This window comes from Zonotrichia albicollis, unplaced genomic scaffold (assembly GCF_047830755.1).
Source record: "Zonotrichia albicollis isolate bZonAlb1 unplaced genomic scaffold, bZonAlb1.hap1 Scaffold_95, whole genome shotgun sequence".
NCBI lineage: Eukaryota > Metazoa > Chordata > Aves > Passeriformes > Passerellidae > Zonotrichia > Zonotrichia albicollis.
The window spans coordinates 515,984-535,000 of record NW_027428465.1 but is presented as its reverse complement, the minus strand read 5'-3'; the positions used below and the strand labels follow the sequence as shown (position 1 = coordinate 535,000).

Genomic DNA, 19,017 nt, shown 5'->3' with positions numbered 1-19,017 from the left:
TTCCATGGAAATTGTGGATGAAAGGGGTGGAATTCCATGGAAATTGTGCCAAGAATTATGCCAAGTTGAAGCCCATTTTCATCTGAATTCTAATAGGACAAAGTCTGTGTTAGCCTCTGTTTTGCAGAGCTTACCCTAACCCTAACCCTAACCCTAACCCTAACCCTAACCCTAACCCTAACCTAACCCTAACCCTCACCGTAACCCTAACCCTAACCCTAACCCTAGCCTCTGTTTTGCAGAGCTTACCCTAACGCTAACCCTAACCCTAACCCTAACCCCTAACCCTAACCCTAACCCCTAACCCTAACCCCTAACCCTAACCCTAACCCTAACCCTAACCTAACCCTAACCCTAACCCTAGCCTCTGTTTTGCAGAGCTTACCCTAACCCTGCTACAGGATACTGCTACAGGGGTATGCTGGTCCTAGAAAAAGTTGCAAAACCCCCTCTGAGACCCCCCCCCCACCCCAGGGAAGGGGCAGTGATCCAGCACCCACCCCATATGAGGGACATGGGGCAGGGGCTCTGTGGTAGCACCTGAAACATTCCCTGCCCTCCAAATCAAGGAATGGTATTTTGCTACCAGTTTTGGAGAAGCTTTGCAGCATCCCTGAACTCCACAGTCCAGGGAGCTCCCAGAACCTGGGGTGGGGGATGGACACAAAAAAAACCCCTCTCCTATTTCTTGCCCATCCCAAAGGCTTCACAGTTGGGGTACAGAAGGAGGCTGGTGGTCCATGGCTGGCCCCAGGATGAAGAGGAAGCTTCATGACTACCTGGCAGAGGGTAGGGGATACCAAATACAGCTCCCCCATTCCAAATTCCTTGCAGAGAAGGAAGAAGAAAACCCAAGTGATGGGCAGAGACCACGGGAATGACAGAAGAGCAGCAGGAGCAGGGGCTGGCACAGAAACTTCAGCCCACGAGTGCAGCAAGCATGTCCATTCTCTGCTCCTCAGCCCCCCACTGCTACCATCCATGGACGGTTTTCCCAATGCAGGGGATCTCAGGGCCCCCTTGGAGGGCAGTGGTCTCATGCCAGGATCCTGGGCACATGTCCCTTTGGCCTGGCTCTACCAAGCCCCTAGCAGGGAGCTGGCTCTACTCCCAGTCAATGGGACAGTGACAAATGGGCCACCCCCACACGGTCAGTCTTGCAAGAGGTGGACGAAGCTGGCAGGGAAGACTCCAGTACGGGAGCCATCACCCTCGATGAAGCCAACCTGGGGGTGCAGAAAGAGGGTTCAGGGGACTGCAAGTCTTATCTTGAGATATCAGCCTCAGAACTACTTCCCTGCTCAATTCCAATAGGCATTTAGAGAGGCAAAGCTGTGCTGACACATCAGTGGAGCCCTCCTAGCCCTCCTTCATGCATACATGGGGCAGAAATTCCCCATCTGTGCCCCCCAGAAAAACCCAGCCTCCTTCAGAAAAGAACTGGAGGGGGGAAAGGACCAGGACCAGCAGCTGCCCATACCATGCTGACTCACCCAGATCTGCTCGTCCTCCTCCCGTGTCACCACGATGACCTCCCCCTTGGAGAAGGTCAGCTCTCGTGCCTTGTCTCCCTTGCAGTCAGCCACTGCCTTTACTCGCTTCTGCCTCCCCTTGGCCTGAAATGGGATCAAAAGGGGGTGAGATACCCCCCGAAGCCATCCAAAAGGTGGCAACAGGGATAGGACCCCCTGATCACTCCATCTGCCACCCCAGGATAAGAGGAGCCGGGACGCTTGGGGATGCAGAGGAGGATTTGCACCTACCGGAGCAAATCTTCTGGGCATGGGCACAGGGGGCAGCTTGCTGACAGCAGGGTCCTCAGGGCCACCAGGGCTCTGGGGGGACCCAGCTGACCCCATTTTGCCCACCATGCCACCAATGCGCCGGTACGAGTGGGTGCTCTCTGAGCTGTGGGTGACAGTGGGAACAGTGTCATCCCCCCGTCTGCTGCTGCCTTCCCCCCACCCTGTTCTCCATCCTGTGAGGTCTCAGGGAGGTTAGGGCTTCCCCCATGGGACCTGGATCTCACCCACAGCCCCCTTGATGCTGATGAAAAGGGTCCCCAGCACCCAAACTGCCTCAAATGAGCCCATCCCACCACATTTTCCCAAAGGAGAGAAAAAATACATATGATAACTGGCAGAGGATCTTGGTGTCCTCCCAAATAATCTGCATCATTGTCTCCAAGGACAACCCAGCATCCCCATAACTGCCCTTGTCTCCTCCTGCATCCCAGGGTCACCATCAGCTTTCTTTGGAGATCCCAGAGGGTGGGGACCCTTTTGCTTCACAGCGATTCTCCATGCCCATGGGGGTGGCAGAGGTTGAAGTTCACCCACCAGCACCATACAATGATCTCCCAAAAGCAAGTGCAACCCCAGTCTGGAGCAGGGTCCCTACCCAAACTTGACAGGGGGGATGTCAGGGACTGTGCTGCCTGGCAAGGGCTGTGTGGGTGGGGGACTCAGCTCTGGCCCCCGCCGACTGCTGCTCGTGTCCGTCTCGGAGCGGGTTTCCCAGTAGGCTGCCCACTGGCTCTCGGTGGGGCTGCGGGTGCTGGGAGTGCCATCCAGGGCACCCGTGCTGCTGGCACAGGGCAGGCTGTGTGGTGCTGCTGCCTCCGCTGGCCCAGAGAAGTGGGGCTCCGATGCCTGCCGGGGCAGTTCAGGGCGCTCTGGGGGGACACACGCAATGGGGAGAACAAACTTGGTCTCTGGGGGAAGGCACAGCCCCATCATGATGACCTCCTCCAACTCACCGGTGGGGCTGTGGCTGGGTTTGGGGCGAGAGCTGCCCCGCGTAGGGTTTTTGAGTGGCAGTGGCGGGGGGATCTCCTCGCTGTGAGCCCGGCGGGGTGCAGTGCGCGAGGGCACCAGGATGCTCTCGTAGGTCTTGTTGGTGATGTCCATCCCCATGCAGCTCCAGCGGGTCTGGGGGCAGGCAGGCAGCGGGCTGGCAGCCAGTGGTGATGTGCCCTTGAAGGAGCGCTGGAGGGGGCTCACCTGGGGGTACACACACAGCTTCAGGGATGTCCCACTGCCACCAGCCCCCCAAAAGGGTGTGCACTCCCACAGCTCCCTTACTGGGGATGTGGAGGCCCCACCATTCCACAGTACCTTCTCCTCCAGCTCATCCTCACTGTCATACGGCAACTCTGATAGGGGCTCCCAGTCATAGTCCACATGGATCTGCAGAGATAGCTTCCCCGCCTGCGCCTGCTCCAGCTGCCAGAGGGATAGGGCAGGTCAGGGGGATCTCAGGATGGGGCAGCCCACAGGGGTCTCAGCACTGGAGGTACACGTTCCAAAAGCCCCCCACCTTCATGCCAGTCCTCCTCAGGCACTTGATCCCTTCTCCCCACTCTGAGCTTCCCCCCCATTCCTCCATCCCACCTACCAGCTCCTCACACTCGCTGTACTTCAGCCTCCTCGCCACATCCAGAGCTGTCTCGCCTGCCGCGTTCACTGCCCAAGGGACAAAAGGGGGACAAATCCAATTTGCAGCCTTACCACTCCCACCAAAGAACCCCAAAACCTCTGTCCCAAGCTTATACCTGTGGTGAAGGTGGCTTTTCCTTTCAGGAGCAGCTTGAGGCAGTTGGGCTGGTTGTAGAGTGCACCATAGTGCAAGGCTGTGTTCCCATTCTGTGTCACCCGGTCCAGTGTTCCCCTGTGCACGGCCAACAGCAGGAAAGTTAAGGCTTTGATACAAGCACCCTATACATTCCTCCCATGAGAGAGAGGGGCAGGGAACACTGGGAGCCCTTGGGGACGCACCCATTCTGGACGATGAAGTCCACCAAGGGAAGGGATGATCTGTCAGCATGGCGTACGGCCATGTGCAGCGGCAGCTCGCCTGCATCCTGCCAAGAGATGGGAGGGAGGGATGACCCTGAGAGTGCTCATCTTTCCTCAGGAAAAAGTGAAAAGAAGTACTGGATCCAAGAATGCTCATCTTCCCCCCTGAATGAAGGGAAAAGGAGTGCTGGACACATGTATGCTCATCTCCCAAGATATGGAAGGGAGAGAAGAGCTGGCCTCAACAATACTTCATCTCCTGTGTGTAGGAGAAAAGAAAGCTGGACCTACGGATGCTCACCTTCCAACCAGCATATCCCTTCCCAAAGCCCAAGGCAACCCAGAGAACAGCCACCCAGAGAGGGAAAATCCATTCCCTGTTGGGTGCAGGCCTCACCTGACCCTCAGGGCTGGCCAGGGGCTTGGTCAGGTCATGCCCCTCGGCAAAGGCCTTGAGCAGGGCCAGGAGGTCACGGGCTTGAATGGCTTCCCAGAGGCCGTGGGGGTTGTCCTGGCTGCTTTTCTGCACGTAGCGTCGCTCCATGTACTTGGCCATGATGTATTCCTTGCGCGCAGCCCTGCCGGAAGGGGGGCTTGGATGGGCATGGAGACGGGCTCTGGAGCCCTGTGCTCCTGCCTCCTCCTGAAGCCTCAGGATCAAGGGTAGGTCTCCAAAGAGGTGCAGATCCCCAACCACAATCCAGCAATGACACCAGGATGCCTCATCCCAGGGCTGCCTTAGATGGGCAGAGGCAGCATGGGGACAAGAACAGGGCACACACCATGCACTCCTTTTCCTTCTCCTCCTCTTCTTCCCAGCACACCCAAGTCCCTGACTCACATATCACTGCTGGCTGAAGGCTTGGGACAGTCCTGTGTGGGTAGTGCGGCCTCCATGATCTCATTGAAACGAGTGTTCCCAATGCTAACAGCCAGCTAGGGAGAGAGGAGAACAGAGGGACATAAACCCTCCTGGGTCACACTCACCCTGTTCCAGCCAGATCCCATCCCAGAAGGAAGGAATCCATTGGATCCATCCAGGGCTTTCCCAGAGCAGCATCTTTGCCAGGATGATGCTCTCTTATGGCAGTGGAAATCTATTTTAGGAGGGAGAAAATCCTGGGGAGCTGCCAGCAGCCCCCTGCTTAGCAAACAGCTTTGCAGAGCCCCCCTTGCCCACACCACTGTGCTGGGGAAACTGAGGCAAGTTTGCAAGCCCTGGAGCAAACTGGGGACAGATGGGATGGAAAAGAAGAAATTAACCCTGTGTCACAGGAGGTTTGGGACACACAGAGGGTGGTTCCCAGGGTGCCAAGAGATCTCTGGGCTCAGAAAGCAGCTTACCAGCAGCTCAGAGGTGCTGAGAACATCGAGAGTGAGGGACTGGATGCGGGAATAATGCACACCGAGCTCCCGATGGATGCCAGAGCACTCGATGCACGTCAGGATGCCCAGGTTGGTAGAGAGCCACGTGGGATCTGCAGTGGGAGCGGCGCGGGGCTCAGCAGCATGCCCAGCCCCCAAAGATGCTGCGACCCCCATGAACCCTGACTTACACCCAGGGCGGGGGGACACCCCAGGCCCTGACATACCTGGGGCACCACAGTCACAACACTGCTTGTTTCCTGGCATGTTCTTCACCTCACTGATAACCAGCCTGGTGAGCTCCTGCATGCCGCCGTCCACCCCGGTGCCTGCTGCCACCCCGCCACTGCCCCCATCCCCCTTGAAGGCATTGCTCAGGGCTTCATCCTTGCTGTTCTGCAGCACTGAGACCCACCTGGGCAGGAGGGAGGAGGAAGAGGAGGATGAGGAAGGCAGAGCAGGATCTGGCACATCAAGGAGGAGGGATGGGCTGTGGCACTTACACAACACACTCTTGCTCATCCTCTGCTTGAAAGTGATATGTCCTGTTGTCTGTAAGGATGGGGAGAAAAGAGAGAAGGTGAAAGGAGAGAAGCTGTGTCTGCCACTTCCCTTGAATTGTTTAAGCTTGGACAGGGCTTGGAGCAATCTGGTCTAGTGGAAGATATCCCTGTCCACGGTGCAGGGGTGGAACAAAACAGTCTTTAAGGCTACTTCCAACTGAAACCATTCTAGGATTCTGTGGTCTAGGGATGCTGAGGAATAAGCTGAAATCTCTTCAAAGGAGCTGCTTAATTACAAATTAAATCACTGCACATCACTCTCCCATCACCTGAGCCCTGTCACAATCTCTTTTTGTCTCAGCTTTCTAGTACTCACTGGATTGGTCCTTCATCTGTAAAGACAGCCAAGAAGACACCCAGAGCCAGATTAAAGAGGGTGACACTGTGTTTCAGAGGGAAAACCCACTCCAAAAAGGGAAAGGTCCCACCAAAGCCTCCACCTCCAGGTCAAACACCTCACACCCCAGTCACTGCACCTCATCCCAGGTACTCACGTGTCACCAGGTCAAAGCATTTTTTCTCCTCGGCATGGGGCCGCACCTGGCAGGTGAGGAGGTTCAACTTCACAGGGGGACGGTTTATCTGCAGGGTGAGAGGACCGAGGTGGGTTAAAGGACCAGGAATGAATGAATGCCATCTCCAGTGGCAACTGTGGTGATACAACCACCACCACAGATGGTTTCTCTCGGGATAACCATGCAAATCAGACCCTGTCTGACTCATTTCAGAAGAACAGGAACCCTTTGCAGAAGAACACGGCTCCAAGAGGTGCCTCTGTCCCTCCTGCAGTTTCCAGCCTCCACCGCCAGGGGGCAGCCCTTCCCTCCCAACCAGCCCGTCCCCTTTGGGTTCGTCTGGACCCGCATTGTCCGTCTGTCTGTCCCCGCCAGGATCACCTCCTCTCCCATGGACAGACACGGGGCACCACCCTGGGACCCCTGTCAGATACAGGGGACTTTCTTTGAACTGTCCAGTCTCATGCTGCATTGATTTTTAGGCCAGGCAGATTTGTGATCAGTTTTGGCAAAATTAAACCTGAAATCCAATGGACATTAAGCCCCAAAGGGTGCACAAAAAAGGGTCAGGTCTGCAGCCCTGACGCTCCCCACCGTGCTGTGGGAGATGGTCAGGCAGCCATACTTCACACCACACTTCCTCTTCTGCCACACTTTGCGGATCCTGAGAAGAAGGAAGAGGAGGAGTGAGGATTGCACAGCTGCAATCACCCACATCCACATCCCAAACCAGCCATGGCAGAGGCCTGATGGGAGTTCTGGACATGGGGTTATGCTTTCTCTAACTCATAGAATACTAAATGTCCTGTGAGCTGGATTTCAGCTCTAGACCTCTCACGAGCACTGACAATATCAGGATGAAGCCAAGAGCTCTCCGGGATAACACTCGTCCTCACCCATCACTCTTCTTGTACAGGAATCCTGACTTTTCTGTCCTGTACTGCTTGTTGCCTTGGTGCTGATGGATACTGTAGCCACTGCCAGAGTTCTTCCTGTTCAAGTTTTCCTGAAAAAAAGACAATAAAAAAGCAAAGTGAGAGGCACAGAGGCGGCTGCTGCCCCAGGTGACCTTGTCCTTACGGGGGTGCAGTGTGTCCAGAAGATGCCAGACAGCCCCATGCCCTCCCAGCATCCAAATGTCTCCAGGTCCCTGGAGAAGTTAACCCAGCTCCCCTCTCCCAAACTAACCCCAGCGCACCCAGAACCTCCCAATGCTCCTTCCCAGCTCTTCCCTGCCCATCCTGCGGTCTCACCTCCTTGTTCTCCAGCTGCAGGATGTTGCGGAGGGAATCACGGGTCTGCGTGAGCTGCTTCACCTCCTCCTCCTGTGCTTGGCGCAGCTGCAGAGGGAGCAGCTGCCCTCAGGCCTGCCCTGAGCACAGGTGCTGGCCGGGGCTGGCACGGGGACCTCCCGGGGGACAGGCTGAGGGCACTGCACGGCAGCGTGAAGGCCTTACCGCATGCAGGGACACGGCGAGCTTCTCAATGAAGGGGTAGAGATTCTGGGCAGCCTTCCAGCCATCTTGGAAGAAACTGGGTGTTTGTTGAGGGTGATTAAGATGCAGATGGGGAAGATGGAGGAAAAAAGAGGGTTTTTAGAGAAATTGTGGCAAGAGATCATGGCAATTCCCTCCCTGGTACTTGCTTTGTGGCTCCCTGGCTACGGGGATCTGGAGAGAGCCCAGCAAAGGCCAAGCCTAGCCCATGGGGTTTGGATACCCCAAATATTAGGGAGGTCTGGCATGCAGGATTGGCCTCTTGTTTAATCCCAGCTCAACTCACTGGGGAGCAGTGCTGCCAAAAGCCACATTCTGGGGGGTCCCTGGGTCACAGTCCCAGTCAAAGACATGCTTTTGACCACCACAACAGTCTCAAACTGCCTCAGTTTCCCCACTTGAGAGCTGGAGGAGATGATGACTCCCACACACTGCTACTCTAGCCTCACGGAGCAATGGGAAAGGCAAGGGGATATTGATCCTCACTCCAAACACTCTTGTTACAAGCCCCATGGCTAAAGCCAGAGCTGCTCAGCTGAGCTCATCCCTGGAAATCTATCCAGAAACCAAATAATCAGATACATCTCAAGCCAATGCCCCTCCCACTGCCCCATGGACACGTTTACAGCTTCTCAAGACAAAAAAGCACATTTCAACTCCCCAGAGAAAACTGAGAAGTGATGGGCTCTGCCCAGTATCTCCACTAACAGCTTTATGGCTCTGGGATGAGAGCAGAAGACCCCAGACCCTCATAAGACCACCCAAGGGTGACAATCAGCCCCATCTTGACCCAGGTGGCACCTACTTGTGCTGAGCATGGAAAAACTTGATGAGGCTCTGCAGGAAATCTGGTCCCTGCTTCATCTGAGACTCTCTGGCTTTTAGCAGGTACTGGAGGGGGAGAAAACACCTGGTTAGGTGACAGAGACAAGGACCAGCTGAGAACATCCCAGAGGAAAGAGCAAGAGCCTGCCTAGCCCTTGATTCCCTTCCCAGCACAGGGAGGAAGGTTAAAACACTGGCTGGGTTTCATGAAGTCAAGTCATGATGTTGGATTTGAAGGCAAGCTCGCTGGGGACCACCCTCAAAAACCTGGCTCTGGAAGTTCTCCAAGACATGGAAAGTTCAAGGACTGAGGCAGGCCTCCAGGCTTTCCAGCCAAGCATGCTTCTCCCACTGCTCATTACTTCTGGAGTTAATAAATAACCAAAACTCAAGGCTGCTTGTGAAGGAAAGAAAAAACACAACAAAAAAGGCCAAATGTTTTTTAAGATATGGCCCTTTTATTCCCAAAAAATCAGATTCCAAGAAGTGAGCACCTGCAGCACACCAGCACTGGAGGTCTGCTGGGGTGCCTCATGGGCTGGGGAATTTCAGCTTTATGCATCAAACCCATTCATCAGCTGCAGGCAGGGAAGGAAACACACTGACTCTAGCTCACCCTAAGTAAAAGAAGGAGGGGAAGAGATTTTCCCCCTGCAAGCTCCTCTCCAGCTGCTGGAATGGTTTTGAATGGGGAGTGAGGGGAGGGGGAGGCAGCCCTGAGCTGTGGGGGCTTTCCAGGGTGAGACAGAGCTCCTGGAATGGAGCTTCCCCATGCCCCAGGCACTGCAGACACCCTGAGGGGTCACAGGACTGGGCACGGCTGTTGAAGTGCTCCATGACAGCTGGAGAGGCCAAGTCAATGTCAGGGAGCACATCCCACGTAGAAAAGGCCACGTGTGCCCAGCTCCTGTGCCACCCACATCCCACGGTGACAGTGGCAGCAGAGCATCCCAGGCAGCGGTGGCTGTGATCCCTGTGAACAAAGGGATGCTCCCAGCAGCCCTGGGCCCATGTCCAACTGCTCCCACAGCCCTGAGGGTGTGAAATGGCCCACAATGAGGAGACACCACCACCCCATGGAGTGAAACAGGACCCTGGAAGTAGCAAAACCCACTTTCCAATAAACCTGTGTGCATCATATGAGCCCCCAGCCGCCCAGAAGAACTGCCCTCCCATTTCCAGGGCCAATGCTGGCAGCTGTCATGCATGCAGAAACACGGGTGCACACGCCCTGCTCCAGCTCCCACCTCTCCATGTGCTGTTATTTATCCCACAGTGGAGCTATTCATGGGAGTGACTCATCTGGCCGGGTCCCAGCTCCGAGGCAGGCACAGCCTCCTACCCACAACCCCTGTTCTTTGCTGGACAGGCATGGGGCGGCACCTCAGGAACATGGGAGACCTCTGGGACAACCCATGGCAGACTTGTTTCCTGCTCTGCCACCCTCCAAGCCTATGGGGCTGCTGAGTGTCTGGAGCCAGGACACTTGGGTTCCTCATTGCTGCAGGGCTTTGAAATTGAGTCTTCTTCATTTATTCCCATCGGACCTCTTGAGCATGGACTGCAAGGACCCAGAATTGACAAGGATCTGGGGTGACTTGTGACCTTCGTCATCAAAGCCAGGAGCAGTTTTGAGGATAGGCAAAAACCACCAAGGCAACCTCACGGACGTTAGCCAAAAAGCTTACTTTTTACCCAAATGCCACCCAAGGAAGGGTAGGAGTGGGGCTGGGGGGACATGGAAGGAACCCCCAAGCCACCCTTGGTGTGGGGCACCATGGGTGCCATTTGGAGCTGCATCTCACAGGGACCTCAGTAGGGGGATGGGATGGCATGGCATGGCATGGCATGGGATGGCATGGAAATTCCTGAGCTGGGACCATGCTGGGGCACAGGGAGAAGGGGACAGACAAGGGTCCCCCACAGCAGACAGGTGGGGCTGCTTTGGTGTCAGATACTGGGAGAGGCTCTGATGTCCCTGCACAGCTTCTAGCAGACAGGTCCCCCATGCCCCCTGGGACTCTGTTCCTGGGGGTAAAAGTCCCCAATCCCCTTGGCACAGCCCCCACCTCACACATGTGGAGCTGCAAGAGCCGCCGCTCCTTCTGCATGTCCTCGGCCACCTCCGCTGCTGCTGGCTCCGCCTGGATAACCCCGGCCACGCGGGCTCGTTCCTTCTCCTTCTCCATCTTTCCCCTGTGGAATGGGATGAAGGTGGGCTGGGGACATCCCTGCTCTGAGGGGTGTCCCATGCAGGAGGCTACAGTGGGGATGGGATAAGGAGAAACATCTCCAGGCCCTCTCCCTTTCCCCTTTGGGAAAAGCTGGACCAGAACCCTCTCCATGACAGACTGGCACCATTGGTGCCTGGCTCCAGTCCAAGGACAAAACACCTTTGTGCAGAGTGGGATTAGGTAGATTTTGCCAGAGGCAGCATGCTACTTACACTTTGGTCTCATAATCCTTCCAGGCCCTTTCAATCTGCTTCTTGGAATCCTGTGGCAAAGGAAAAAGGTGGTGGGAGCTGTCAGGGAAAGCAAAAGAGCCGGTAGCACCAAATGGGCCAAGAGGTCTCACTGCAGAATGTCACCAAATGAGTGACCTTGGGGACAGGACTTACCAGGCGGCCATCCTTCAGCTGGCCCTTCAACAGGCTGTCCAGGGGGAAGGACACGATGTTATTGAGGTTCTGCACCTGCAGAAGGTAGACATAGGGCCACCCCACAGTGAGGGAAGTCAGGGAGCTGGAACCCCAGGTCTTCCCCGGTGCCAGGGACCTCCCCCCAACTCTGTCACTGCCCCAGGAAGGGTTAAAGAGGCTGGAAGGGTGGCTGAATCCAGGATCCTGGCAGAGGGCACGCTGGGGCTTGTTGGAACTGGCTGCAAGATGTCTGACGAATGTGGCCCTTCCCACAAACCACACCAGCAGCACAGCTGCCAAAAACAAAGCTGTCTATCCCCACTGACACCTCATCCCTGTCCCCACTCTTGTCCCCAGCATCCAGCAGCATAACCAGCCCCTCCACGGCCCTGTGATACAAAGAGCTCACCCATGTCAAAGGGGCTTACCAAAATGCCTCCCTTTTTTGGGATCTGGGGATAGCAGTGCAGCCACTACTACCCGTACCAGTGCTGTGCAGGGGTCTGTGGTGGGGACATGGGAGCCCACTGCTGTCCTAGCCTCCCTCCATGCAGCCCACGGAACAGCACCCCATTTTAGAGCTGTGAGAGAAGCTCCAGCACCCACGTGGGACTTCCCCAGTGTATCCAGATTTCTTTTAAAGGGTTTCAGTCCTCTGCAGCACCTGAGAAGAAACCCAGCCCCAGGACACAGGACCACTCCCAAACCAGGGGTAATGGGGGAGCTCCAGGGAGACTCTAGGAGGGGAAACAGCTTTTTGGATCTGGTTTTGGCACAGAACTCACTCAACATCATGTGGGGCAGGAGGTGGGGACCCTCAGAACTGGTCCAACTCCTCCATCAGGACAGTTCTGCAGAGCTCTACTGGAGCATGGGAGTCCAGCAGGCTATGACAGCCAGGATGGGGAAGGGGAGGAGGAGGGAGGCCCAGATTGGGGTAACTGGGAGAGGAACACACAAAAAAATCCGAAATTCTTGCTGGGGGAAGGGCAGCAGAAATCAATTTCCTCTTTAAGCAGAGCCGGGGGCCAAAAAAACCCTTTGGAGAGGGGGATTTGAAAGTGAACAGAGAAGGGGTGACATGGGACCCCCCCAGGGATTTGCTGCTGGGCATGCACGAAGCCAGCTCCATTCAGGACCCGAGTTTTCCATCGGAGCCATTCGTGGCTCGGCTCACAGCCGCCTCTGCCTGCTCCCCATGGCCCCACTGTGCAGCCCAGCGTGGCTTTGATTTACTCTTGGCAAGCGAGATCAGAGATGCAATTGATGTGAGAAAAAAACAGAAAGCAAGAAAAAAGGGAAAAATGAAAATAGCAGCCCCAGCTTCCCATTAGATCCCAGTGTCAATGACCCCGGGGAGCTGGGAGTGAGCTATAAATCCAGTAACGAGGGTATCAGATGGTCTGAGAGCACTGGGAATGTGTCCCTGAGCCCAAGGTAGGAGGTAGGGATTGCTGCATGTGGTGGAGGGCAGCTAAATTGGAAGGAGGGGAGCTGCACTGGTTGGTGGGGGATTCCAAATCCAAGTGGATGTGGGACAGCTCACCAGGTTCTTGAAGAGTGCAGTGACCTCACGGGTGAAGACCGCCAGGTTTAGGAAGCCGGTAGAGAGCTCATGGTTGTTCTGGGAGAGGTGGTTGTTGCCAAAGTTCTCCAGGGCCTCACTGTACTGTTCTTCATTCTCCACATGGGCTGTATGGAGAGACACCAAAGAGGGACATGCGGTGACCCTGCAGCACCCAACACATTAGGGTCACACCATCTCTCCATCCTCTCCCAACAGAGCTGGCCCAATCCTAATGCAGGACAGCAGCATTGCCACAAAAAACCTCCTTAAGGTTCTCAATTTTTCCTTTTCATATATATTTCAGACAGTTTTTTGCATCTATGCAAATTATCAGGTCACATCATGTAGTTCCACCACCAGCTAGCATCCACCTCCTTACTTTTTTTGGGTTTGCCCGGTGTGACCATTGCTGGTGGAGGATGGGGCTATCACACACTCACAGCCCCATGCTCTGGGAATGCCCATCATCTCCCCAAGCCCAACTCACTGAGCCCGGAGATGTGAATAGCTTTCACATATTTCCTGATCCTCTGGAGCACAGCTTGGTCCCCATCCAGGCTCTGCAATAGCAAAGAGAGAAAACAAATGGAGCTCATTAGCCAAGCATGGCTGCCACTCCCCCAGCCCAGCTGGCCCTTGGAAAGGCTGCAACTCTACTGTGCAGATGTGTGGGGTGCAATCCAAGCTCCCAGGGCTGGGAAAGGAGCTGGAGGCATCCTGGGATGCTGGAACCACAGCGTCCAGCCGGTCTCCTGCCAGGGCTGTGGTCCCAATAGCTTTGCTGCCAGGCAGGGCTTTGGCTGGCTACAGAGAGGAGGGTTTGAGCAAGACAGCAGGAGGAGGTAAGAGGCTCTTTGGATCCCAGCAGCTTCTATTAAGCATGGAAAGCTTAATAGAAAGCCAGCCTCACTGGCTCTTGCATGGACTGTTTCAACCAAGGAGGAGTTAAGCATCATGTATCACATAAGCCCATCCCCACAGCTCAGAACCAGGCGAGATGTGTGAGGGTGCTCAGCTCTCACAGGACCCACGTCCTGCTGATGGGGACCCTAAATCCCATAGACCCTGCTGATTGTGTGCTAAACCACAACAATCCTACAACAAGCAATGTGGCTTTCCAAACCCCCCCAGCTCATGCATGATCTTGCCCCATGGTCCCTAGCACCATGAGTCTCCCTGCAGCCCCATCACCCAGATCCTGCTCTGGTTTGCAGCTCTCCCCATCCTCCCATCTCTTCCTATCTGTATAGCTCTGATTTGCCCCCTAAGCACCACAAAAAATTCAACCCCACTAAGCCCTGTGACAAACTCACCCCACTCAACCCAAGGGCAAGGGGCTGTGGTGCTGCCAGCACAAGCATCTGAGCACACCCTGGCCCCAGCATCAGGAAAGGGTTAAGGGTGGCTTGGCTGCAGGTACCAGAGCCATGATAACAGGCTGGAAATATTTAGAGGGCGTGAACAGCAGAAAGGGCAGGGATGAAACCTCGGAGGAATTACAATAAAGAGGCTCTCTCTCTGCTTGAGCTCTTGTTGAAGGTTTTCAGGCTGATGTCAAGGCTGATTTCCTGACAGCAGGGTCAGCCCAGCTTCAGCACTGCTCTCTTCGTCAGATGGGATGCTGCCAGGATTAACTGGCTTGGAGCAGACTGGGGTTGAGGTGGGAGCCAAAGCCCCTGCTCAGGAGTCTTGCAATGCATCTATAGAGGGGAGAATGTTGGGGTGCACCAAAGCCCCTCATGGCCCATCTCTGTGTCACATCCAGGTGCACCAAACTCTCCAGAGCAGAGATATTCCCTGCCTCTGGGGGAACTCGGGGCTGGATGCCTGGATGCTCCAGGCTTGCAAACTTGGCAGAGTCTTAGGAAGGGGAAACTGAGGTAGCATGAGATGCTTTGGAAGAATCACTGGGAAAATGTGGGAAGACACTCAAGTGTCCAGGATGGAGCAGCTCATCCTGGTGCCAGCTTACAGGTGCTGGATGCAGAATGCAGGGCTGGTGCAGAGCAGGGATTATCCAGGGAAGGACACAAGGGCTTTCAGGAAGGGATCTGTGCATCTACTAGTGGGCACAGGGCAAGCAGAGACAAGTATTTGGGTGGTTAACACAGAGGGAATCACTGTACAGTGCTGCTGGCACCTGCAGGCAGCACTGGCATCCCCAGTGTACCAGACTGGCTGCTGGGAACACAGTCCTTGGCTGCTCAGGAGTGGAGGAGCAGAGATGTCTGGAGCCCCCGATGGCATCCATCATCCCCCAGGCCCAGCTCGAGTGCTTCTGGTCAGGGGGCAGTTGAGGACATCAGCATAACAGGGATGTCAGCAGGAGGAATTCCCCATGGGATGGAGGAAGGGATGAATGCACACCTGCACCACAGCTAGCTGGGCTCGCAGCTGAGGGATCTCAGGCAGGATGCTCAATGGAGGCCATTCTTCTCCCTCCTCCGCTGCTGCCGGCTCGTGCTACCCAGCGAAGGAGCCACCACGGGTGCCAGAGCCAGGGTGCCAAGCTGTCAGGCCAGGAGAAGTATGTGGTATTGCCCTGGGGGACAGGGCAAACTGGGAGCTCATCTGCCAGCAGCCTCTGCCATGTCACCCTGCCCTAGGCCAGAGGTGCCCAGTCCCCTCTGATGTGCACACAGCACCAACCACCAAGGGCTGGATTCAGCCTTCCAAGCCCACTCCAGAGACCTCAGGCTCTGTCTCTGCAGCAGCCCCAGGGATCCTGAAGTCCCACAAACCCTGGGGAGAGGACCCTCTTTAATCCCAGGAGGTAAACTGAGGCACAAAGTAGCTCTGGGCAATATCAGGATGTCTCCTTAGTGTTGAGCAGCAATCTCCAGTCCTCTCCCTGCTCACTCCTGCCCCTGATTTGAGAAGGAGCTCCTATCTTGGGTGCAGGTGGCCATGCTTTGTCCCAGGGTCCTGGTGGGATGTAGCCATCCCTTCCCATTCAGCAGTCACTGGAGTTCGACCAGCATCCTTCGCTCCCTCCTGCTCACCAAGCCACCTGCCAGTATTTGGGGTGGTGACAGGATGGATTATGGCTGGGTTTGGTCACAGAGCGTCTCTCCCCTCCCGCAGTGATCCCCAAATCTGCCACTGATTATCCCCCTTGCCTCATGCTATCACCATGTTGCAGCTCCAAAGATAGCAGGGAGCTGGTTTGCTCAGATTTCCCTTCTCCCCTCGTGCTAGGACCAGGGGGATGCCAAAGGTCTAGCAGGAGGTTGGCCTCCTCCCAGACCCTCCAGTGGCATGGAGGGTTCAGCCCTGTGCCCTCCATGGCACATTTGACATAGCAGTCACAATTCCCAGCTATCGCTCATGCTTGCTGGAGCTTTACTAAGCCAATCCCAGAGATTCCCTGTCCTTCCTGAGGGACACATTTCTCCCCATCCCTGCATCCCTTAACCACAGCCTCTCCAAGCAGCCAAACAAAATTCCTGCTGTTCCCTCCTGGCTAGAGCTGCCTCCTCCTTCCCTGCTGGGAAGAGGATCCATGACAGTGACCAGCATGTGCTGATGGAGACCAAGATGCTACATGGTGTATTCCCAGATTGCCAGGCGTGGGACACCCATTCCACTGCCCCCAGGTATTCCAGCAGCCCTGGCACTGGGGACCCCCCACTCCCTGCCAGCTCTGGCTCTCCTTCAAAGTCATTACTTAGCTAAGAGGAGTTGGCAAAAGCCACAGGACCAGCTGGAAACTGCCTTTATTCCAGGCGGGAGGAGGATGAAGGCAACCCACTACCTTCACCCTTCCCAAAAAGGCTGCCGATGACTTTGGGGGAGGTTGAAAATACTCCCCAAGGAAGAGACCCCCCCAGCAACACCACATCCCATCGGGGCTGGCTCCAGTACAAGAGCTCGATAGTGGATAGAAACGTGGGGCTGATTCTCTGAGGGCATGTCCTGGTCCCCGGGAGGGGCAGGTGGGGATGCTGTGGCCCTACAAATAAGGAAATAGGCCGCCCTGGCCTCGGGGTGATGGGGGATATGTCCTGGCCTCGTGGGGGGGGGGGGGGGGGCACTTGGAGCTTTAAAGAAGCCTTTGCTCATTTCGACAGGCTTAGCTCCCCATAAAAGTACGATGGGGCTGCTCGGGAGATACAAGCGCCCCCCCCATCTGAGGGTCCCAAACCACGCATTCAGGAAGACCAGCGTAATCTCGGGATGAAAGGGTGGGCTCTAAAAAACAGAAGACCGAGGGAGGCGCAAGCATCAAGGGACTAGCACCTATTGGTGCGGAGGTGTCCCCAGGCGGGATGCGCAGTCTGGCCCCCCGACCACACTCCCGGGCCTCGCTCACCTCCTCCAGAGCCCCCACGGCCCCCCGGCACTTCTGCATCTTGGAGGCAAAGGCGGCGGCCGGGGAACCGAGGTCCTCGCTGGCAACGGCCAAGAAGTCGGCCACGCTGAGCTGCTCGGGCATGGTGCGGAGGGCACCGGGCGGCAGTGGGGGCTCCGCTCCTCCCCTGCGGAGCGCCCCAGGGTGCCGGCTCAGCCCAGCTCCGCACCCCGCACCGCGCCGGCAGCCCCGCACCGCGCCTCCCTCCGCCCGCTCCCGCCCTCCGCCGTCACGCGGCGGCCCCGCCCGTCCGCACGTTAAAGGCGAAGAGCAGCGGTGCTACCCAGGAACTGCTTCAGTGACCCCCGTTCTGGGACGCAGGGGGTGCGGGGTTCCCCCGTGCTCTGGTGGCACGAAGAGAAAACCCTGCGGTTTTTCTTCTGGATCTGCACCCCCAGCCTTGCCTCGGCACCCGCCTTTCCCAGGCACCAGCGTCCCCCTAACGCCAACAACCCCCCTTTCCGAAGCACTCAGCAGCCACCTAACCCAAGCACCCATCTCCGCCCGGAACCCACCTCACCCCAGCGCTCCAGTAACCACCTCTCCCCATCTTGGTAGGATACAGACACACACAGAGTGATGGCTTAGGATTATGCCCAGTCCGCTCCAAACACCGGTTTAACTGGAGGTCACTCCTACCCTGCCCTTCCTAGGACCGTGAGGGTACAATCCTTGGACAGGGGATAACTACTGGAGCCTTTGGCTTTTTGTCTCGCTGGAGGCAACCTCTTTGTTCCCTCTCCCATCCCCTCATTTGTCCCACCTCTCAACTGAATTTGGTGTCCCATTCCTGTTTATTTGCTCTTCATGGAGGATGGGGAAGCCAGGGCACCTCAGGTGCAGGCAATTAGGTGGAACAGACACTGAGCAAATCCCACTGCAGGACTGGGGTTGTGGACAAACTGGAACAGAAAGGGGCAAAAAGCCTCACTGTGACTGGTTTGCCATGAGAGAGGCCAGCATGGGTGCAAGGGGGCTTTGCATACCCCTCCCCATGCCCCTTGCACTGCTCACCCATGGTGAATCAGACCCTCGACCCTTTTACTGAGCTAGGAGTGGGGCTCAGTAAAACAGGTATGTGCCTACCCAGGACCAGCCCAAGTCCTCCTCTAACACACGGTTACTGAGGTGCTGAGAGGGACTGGGGTACAGGAATAACCATCATAAGCCTTGGGTGAACAGCTACGCTTGAAAGATTCCAGCTCTCTGGCACCGGCACGTAGGCGAGCCCACAGTTTGGGGTATCCTCCCCCCATTTGGGAGCAGCCAACATCTGCCGAGCTCCCAGGACAGCCCTCGGCAGGGCTCTGGCAGGCAGAGAGTTAAAAGGCTGCAGCCCAGGCAGGACTGGAGCAGCAGGGATTTGGGGTAAGAGCCTCGGAGCAGACAGGCAGCCCCCGATCCCCCCGCTGCCCCCGGGGTACCTGCGGTCCCTTGGCCGATATGGCCCTGCCACCTCCTGGCTGGCCTGGGGACTGCGCGGGCGGTGGTAAACCGTCCAGGGGGATCCCCTTTCGCGCGGTAGGACACTCATCCCCACGGGGGATGTGGCCTCTGTGCCCCTCGCCCTGCTCACCTGGCCCGGGGCTCTCCTCCTCCACACCACCAGACTATGCAACGCCAACACGTGCCACGATCCCGAGTACGAGACATCACCAGGTACCATCAGCCGTCACTGGGTACCACCAGAAATCACCCGGGTACTGTTGTTGTATTGTTGTTATTATACTCTTAGAGTCCATACCTTCTGGCTTCTGTACTCTGTAGTGCAATTCCTCGTAGCTTCCAAAGGGGCTTATCCTAGACCCTCGACCCCCACCCCCTTTTATCCCAGCTAGCTTCACGAGCCACAGCTGCTGCCCAACTAAGGACTTCGCAGCTGTGATTCATTTAGAAT

The 19,017-nt window shown here is 56.3% G+C and overlaps 1 protein-coding gene across 2 annotated transcripts; it reads right to left on the bottom strand.

Annotated features, from left to right (window-relative positions):
- Window positions 1–565: 565 nt before the first annotated feature.
- On the bottom strand, window positions 566–17,343 carry LOC141728114 (arf-GAP with SH3 domain, ANK repeat and PH domain-containing protein 3-like). Of its 2 annotated transcripts, XM_074534471.1 has the most exons (26): window positions 17,082–17,343; window positions 13,257–13,329; window positions 12,749–12,894; window positions 11,182–11,256; window positions 11,008–11,057; window positions 10,631–10,757; window positions 8,542–8,627; window positions 7,698–7,773; window positions 7,494–7,580; window positions 7,137–7,246; window positions 6,835–6,904; window positions 6,220–6,307; window positions 5,666–5,714; window positions 5,390–5,577; window positions 5,142–5,275; window positions 4,639–4,733; window positions 4,195–4,375; window positions 3,777–3,862; window positions 3,554–3,669; window positions 3,397–3,464; window positions 3,117–3,224; window positions 2,759–3,002; window positions 2,401–2,674; window positions 1,764–1,908; window positions 1,494–1,616; window positions 566–1,226 (listed from the first exon to the last, which is right to left on the bottom strand). In XM_074534471.1, the coding sequence occupies exons 1-26, from the start codon at window positions 17,202–17,204 to the stop codon at window positions 1,152–1,154; spliced, it is 2,997 nt and encodes a 998-aa protein (XP_074390572.1). In that variant the 5' UTR covers window positions 17,205–17,343; the 3' UTR covers window positions 566–1,151. The 2 variants fall into 2 exon arrangements, with proteins under 2 accessions (XP_074390572.1, XP_074390573.1); XM_074534472.1 differs by lacking the exons at window positions 13,257–13,329; window positions 17,082–17,343 and having other exon boundaries at window positions 11,008–11,085; window positions 12,749–12,823.
- Between the last annotated feature and the right edge of the window lie 1,674 nt (window positions 17,344–19,017).

What these genes read in the sequence shown, in the direction of transcription:
- LOC141728114 (XM_074534471.1), bottom strand. Translation starts at nt 17,204, where the DNA reads ATGCCCGAGCAGCTCAGCGTGGCCGACTTCTTGGCCGTTGCCAGCGAG. An exon ending in AAGGATTATGAGACCAAAGT is followed by an intron (nt 10,758 to 11,007) that starts GTAAGTAGCATG and finishes CCCATTCCACAG; the next exon opens with GGGAAAGATGGAGAAGGAGA. An exon ending in ATGCTTTGACCTGGTGACAC is followed by an intron (nt 5,715 to 6,219) that starts GTGAGTACCTGG and finishes CCATCCTTACAG; the next exon opens with ACAACAGGACATATCACTTT.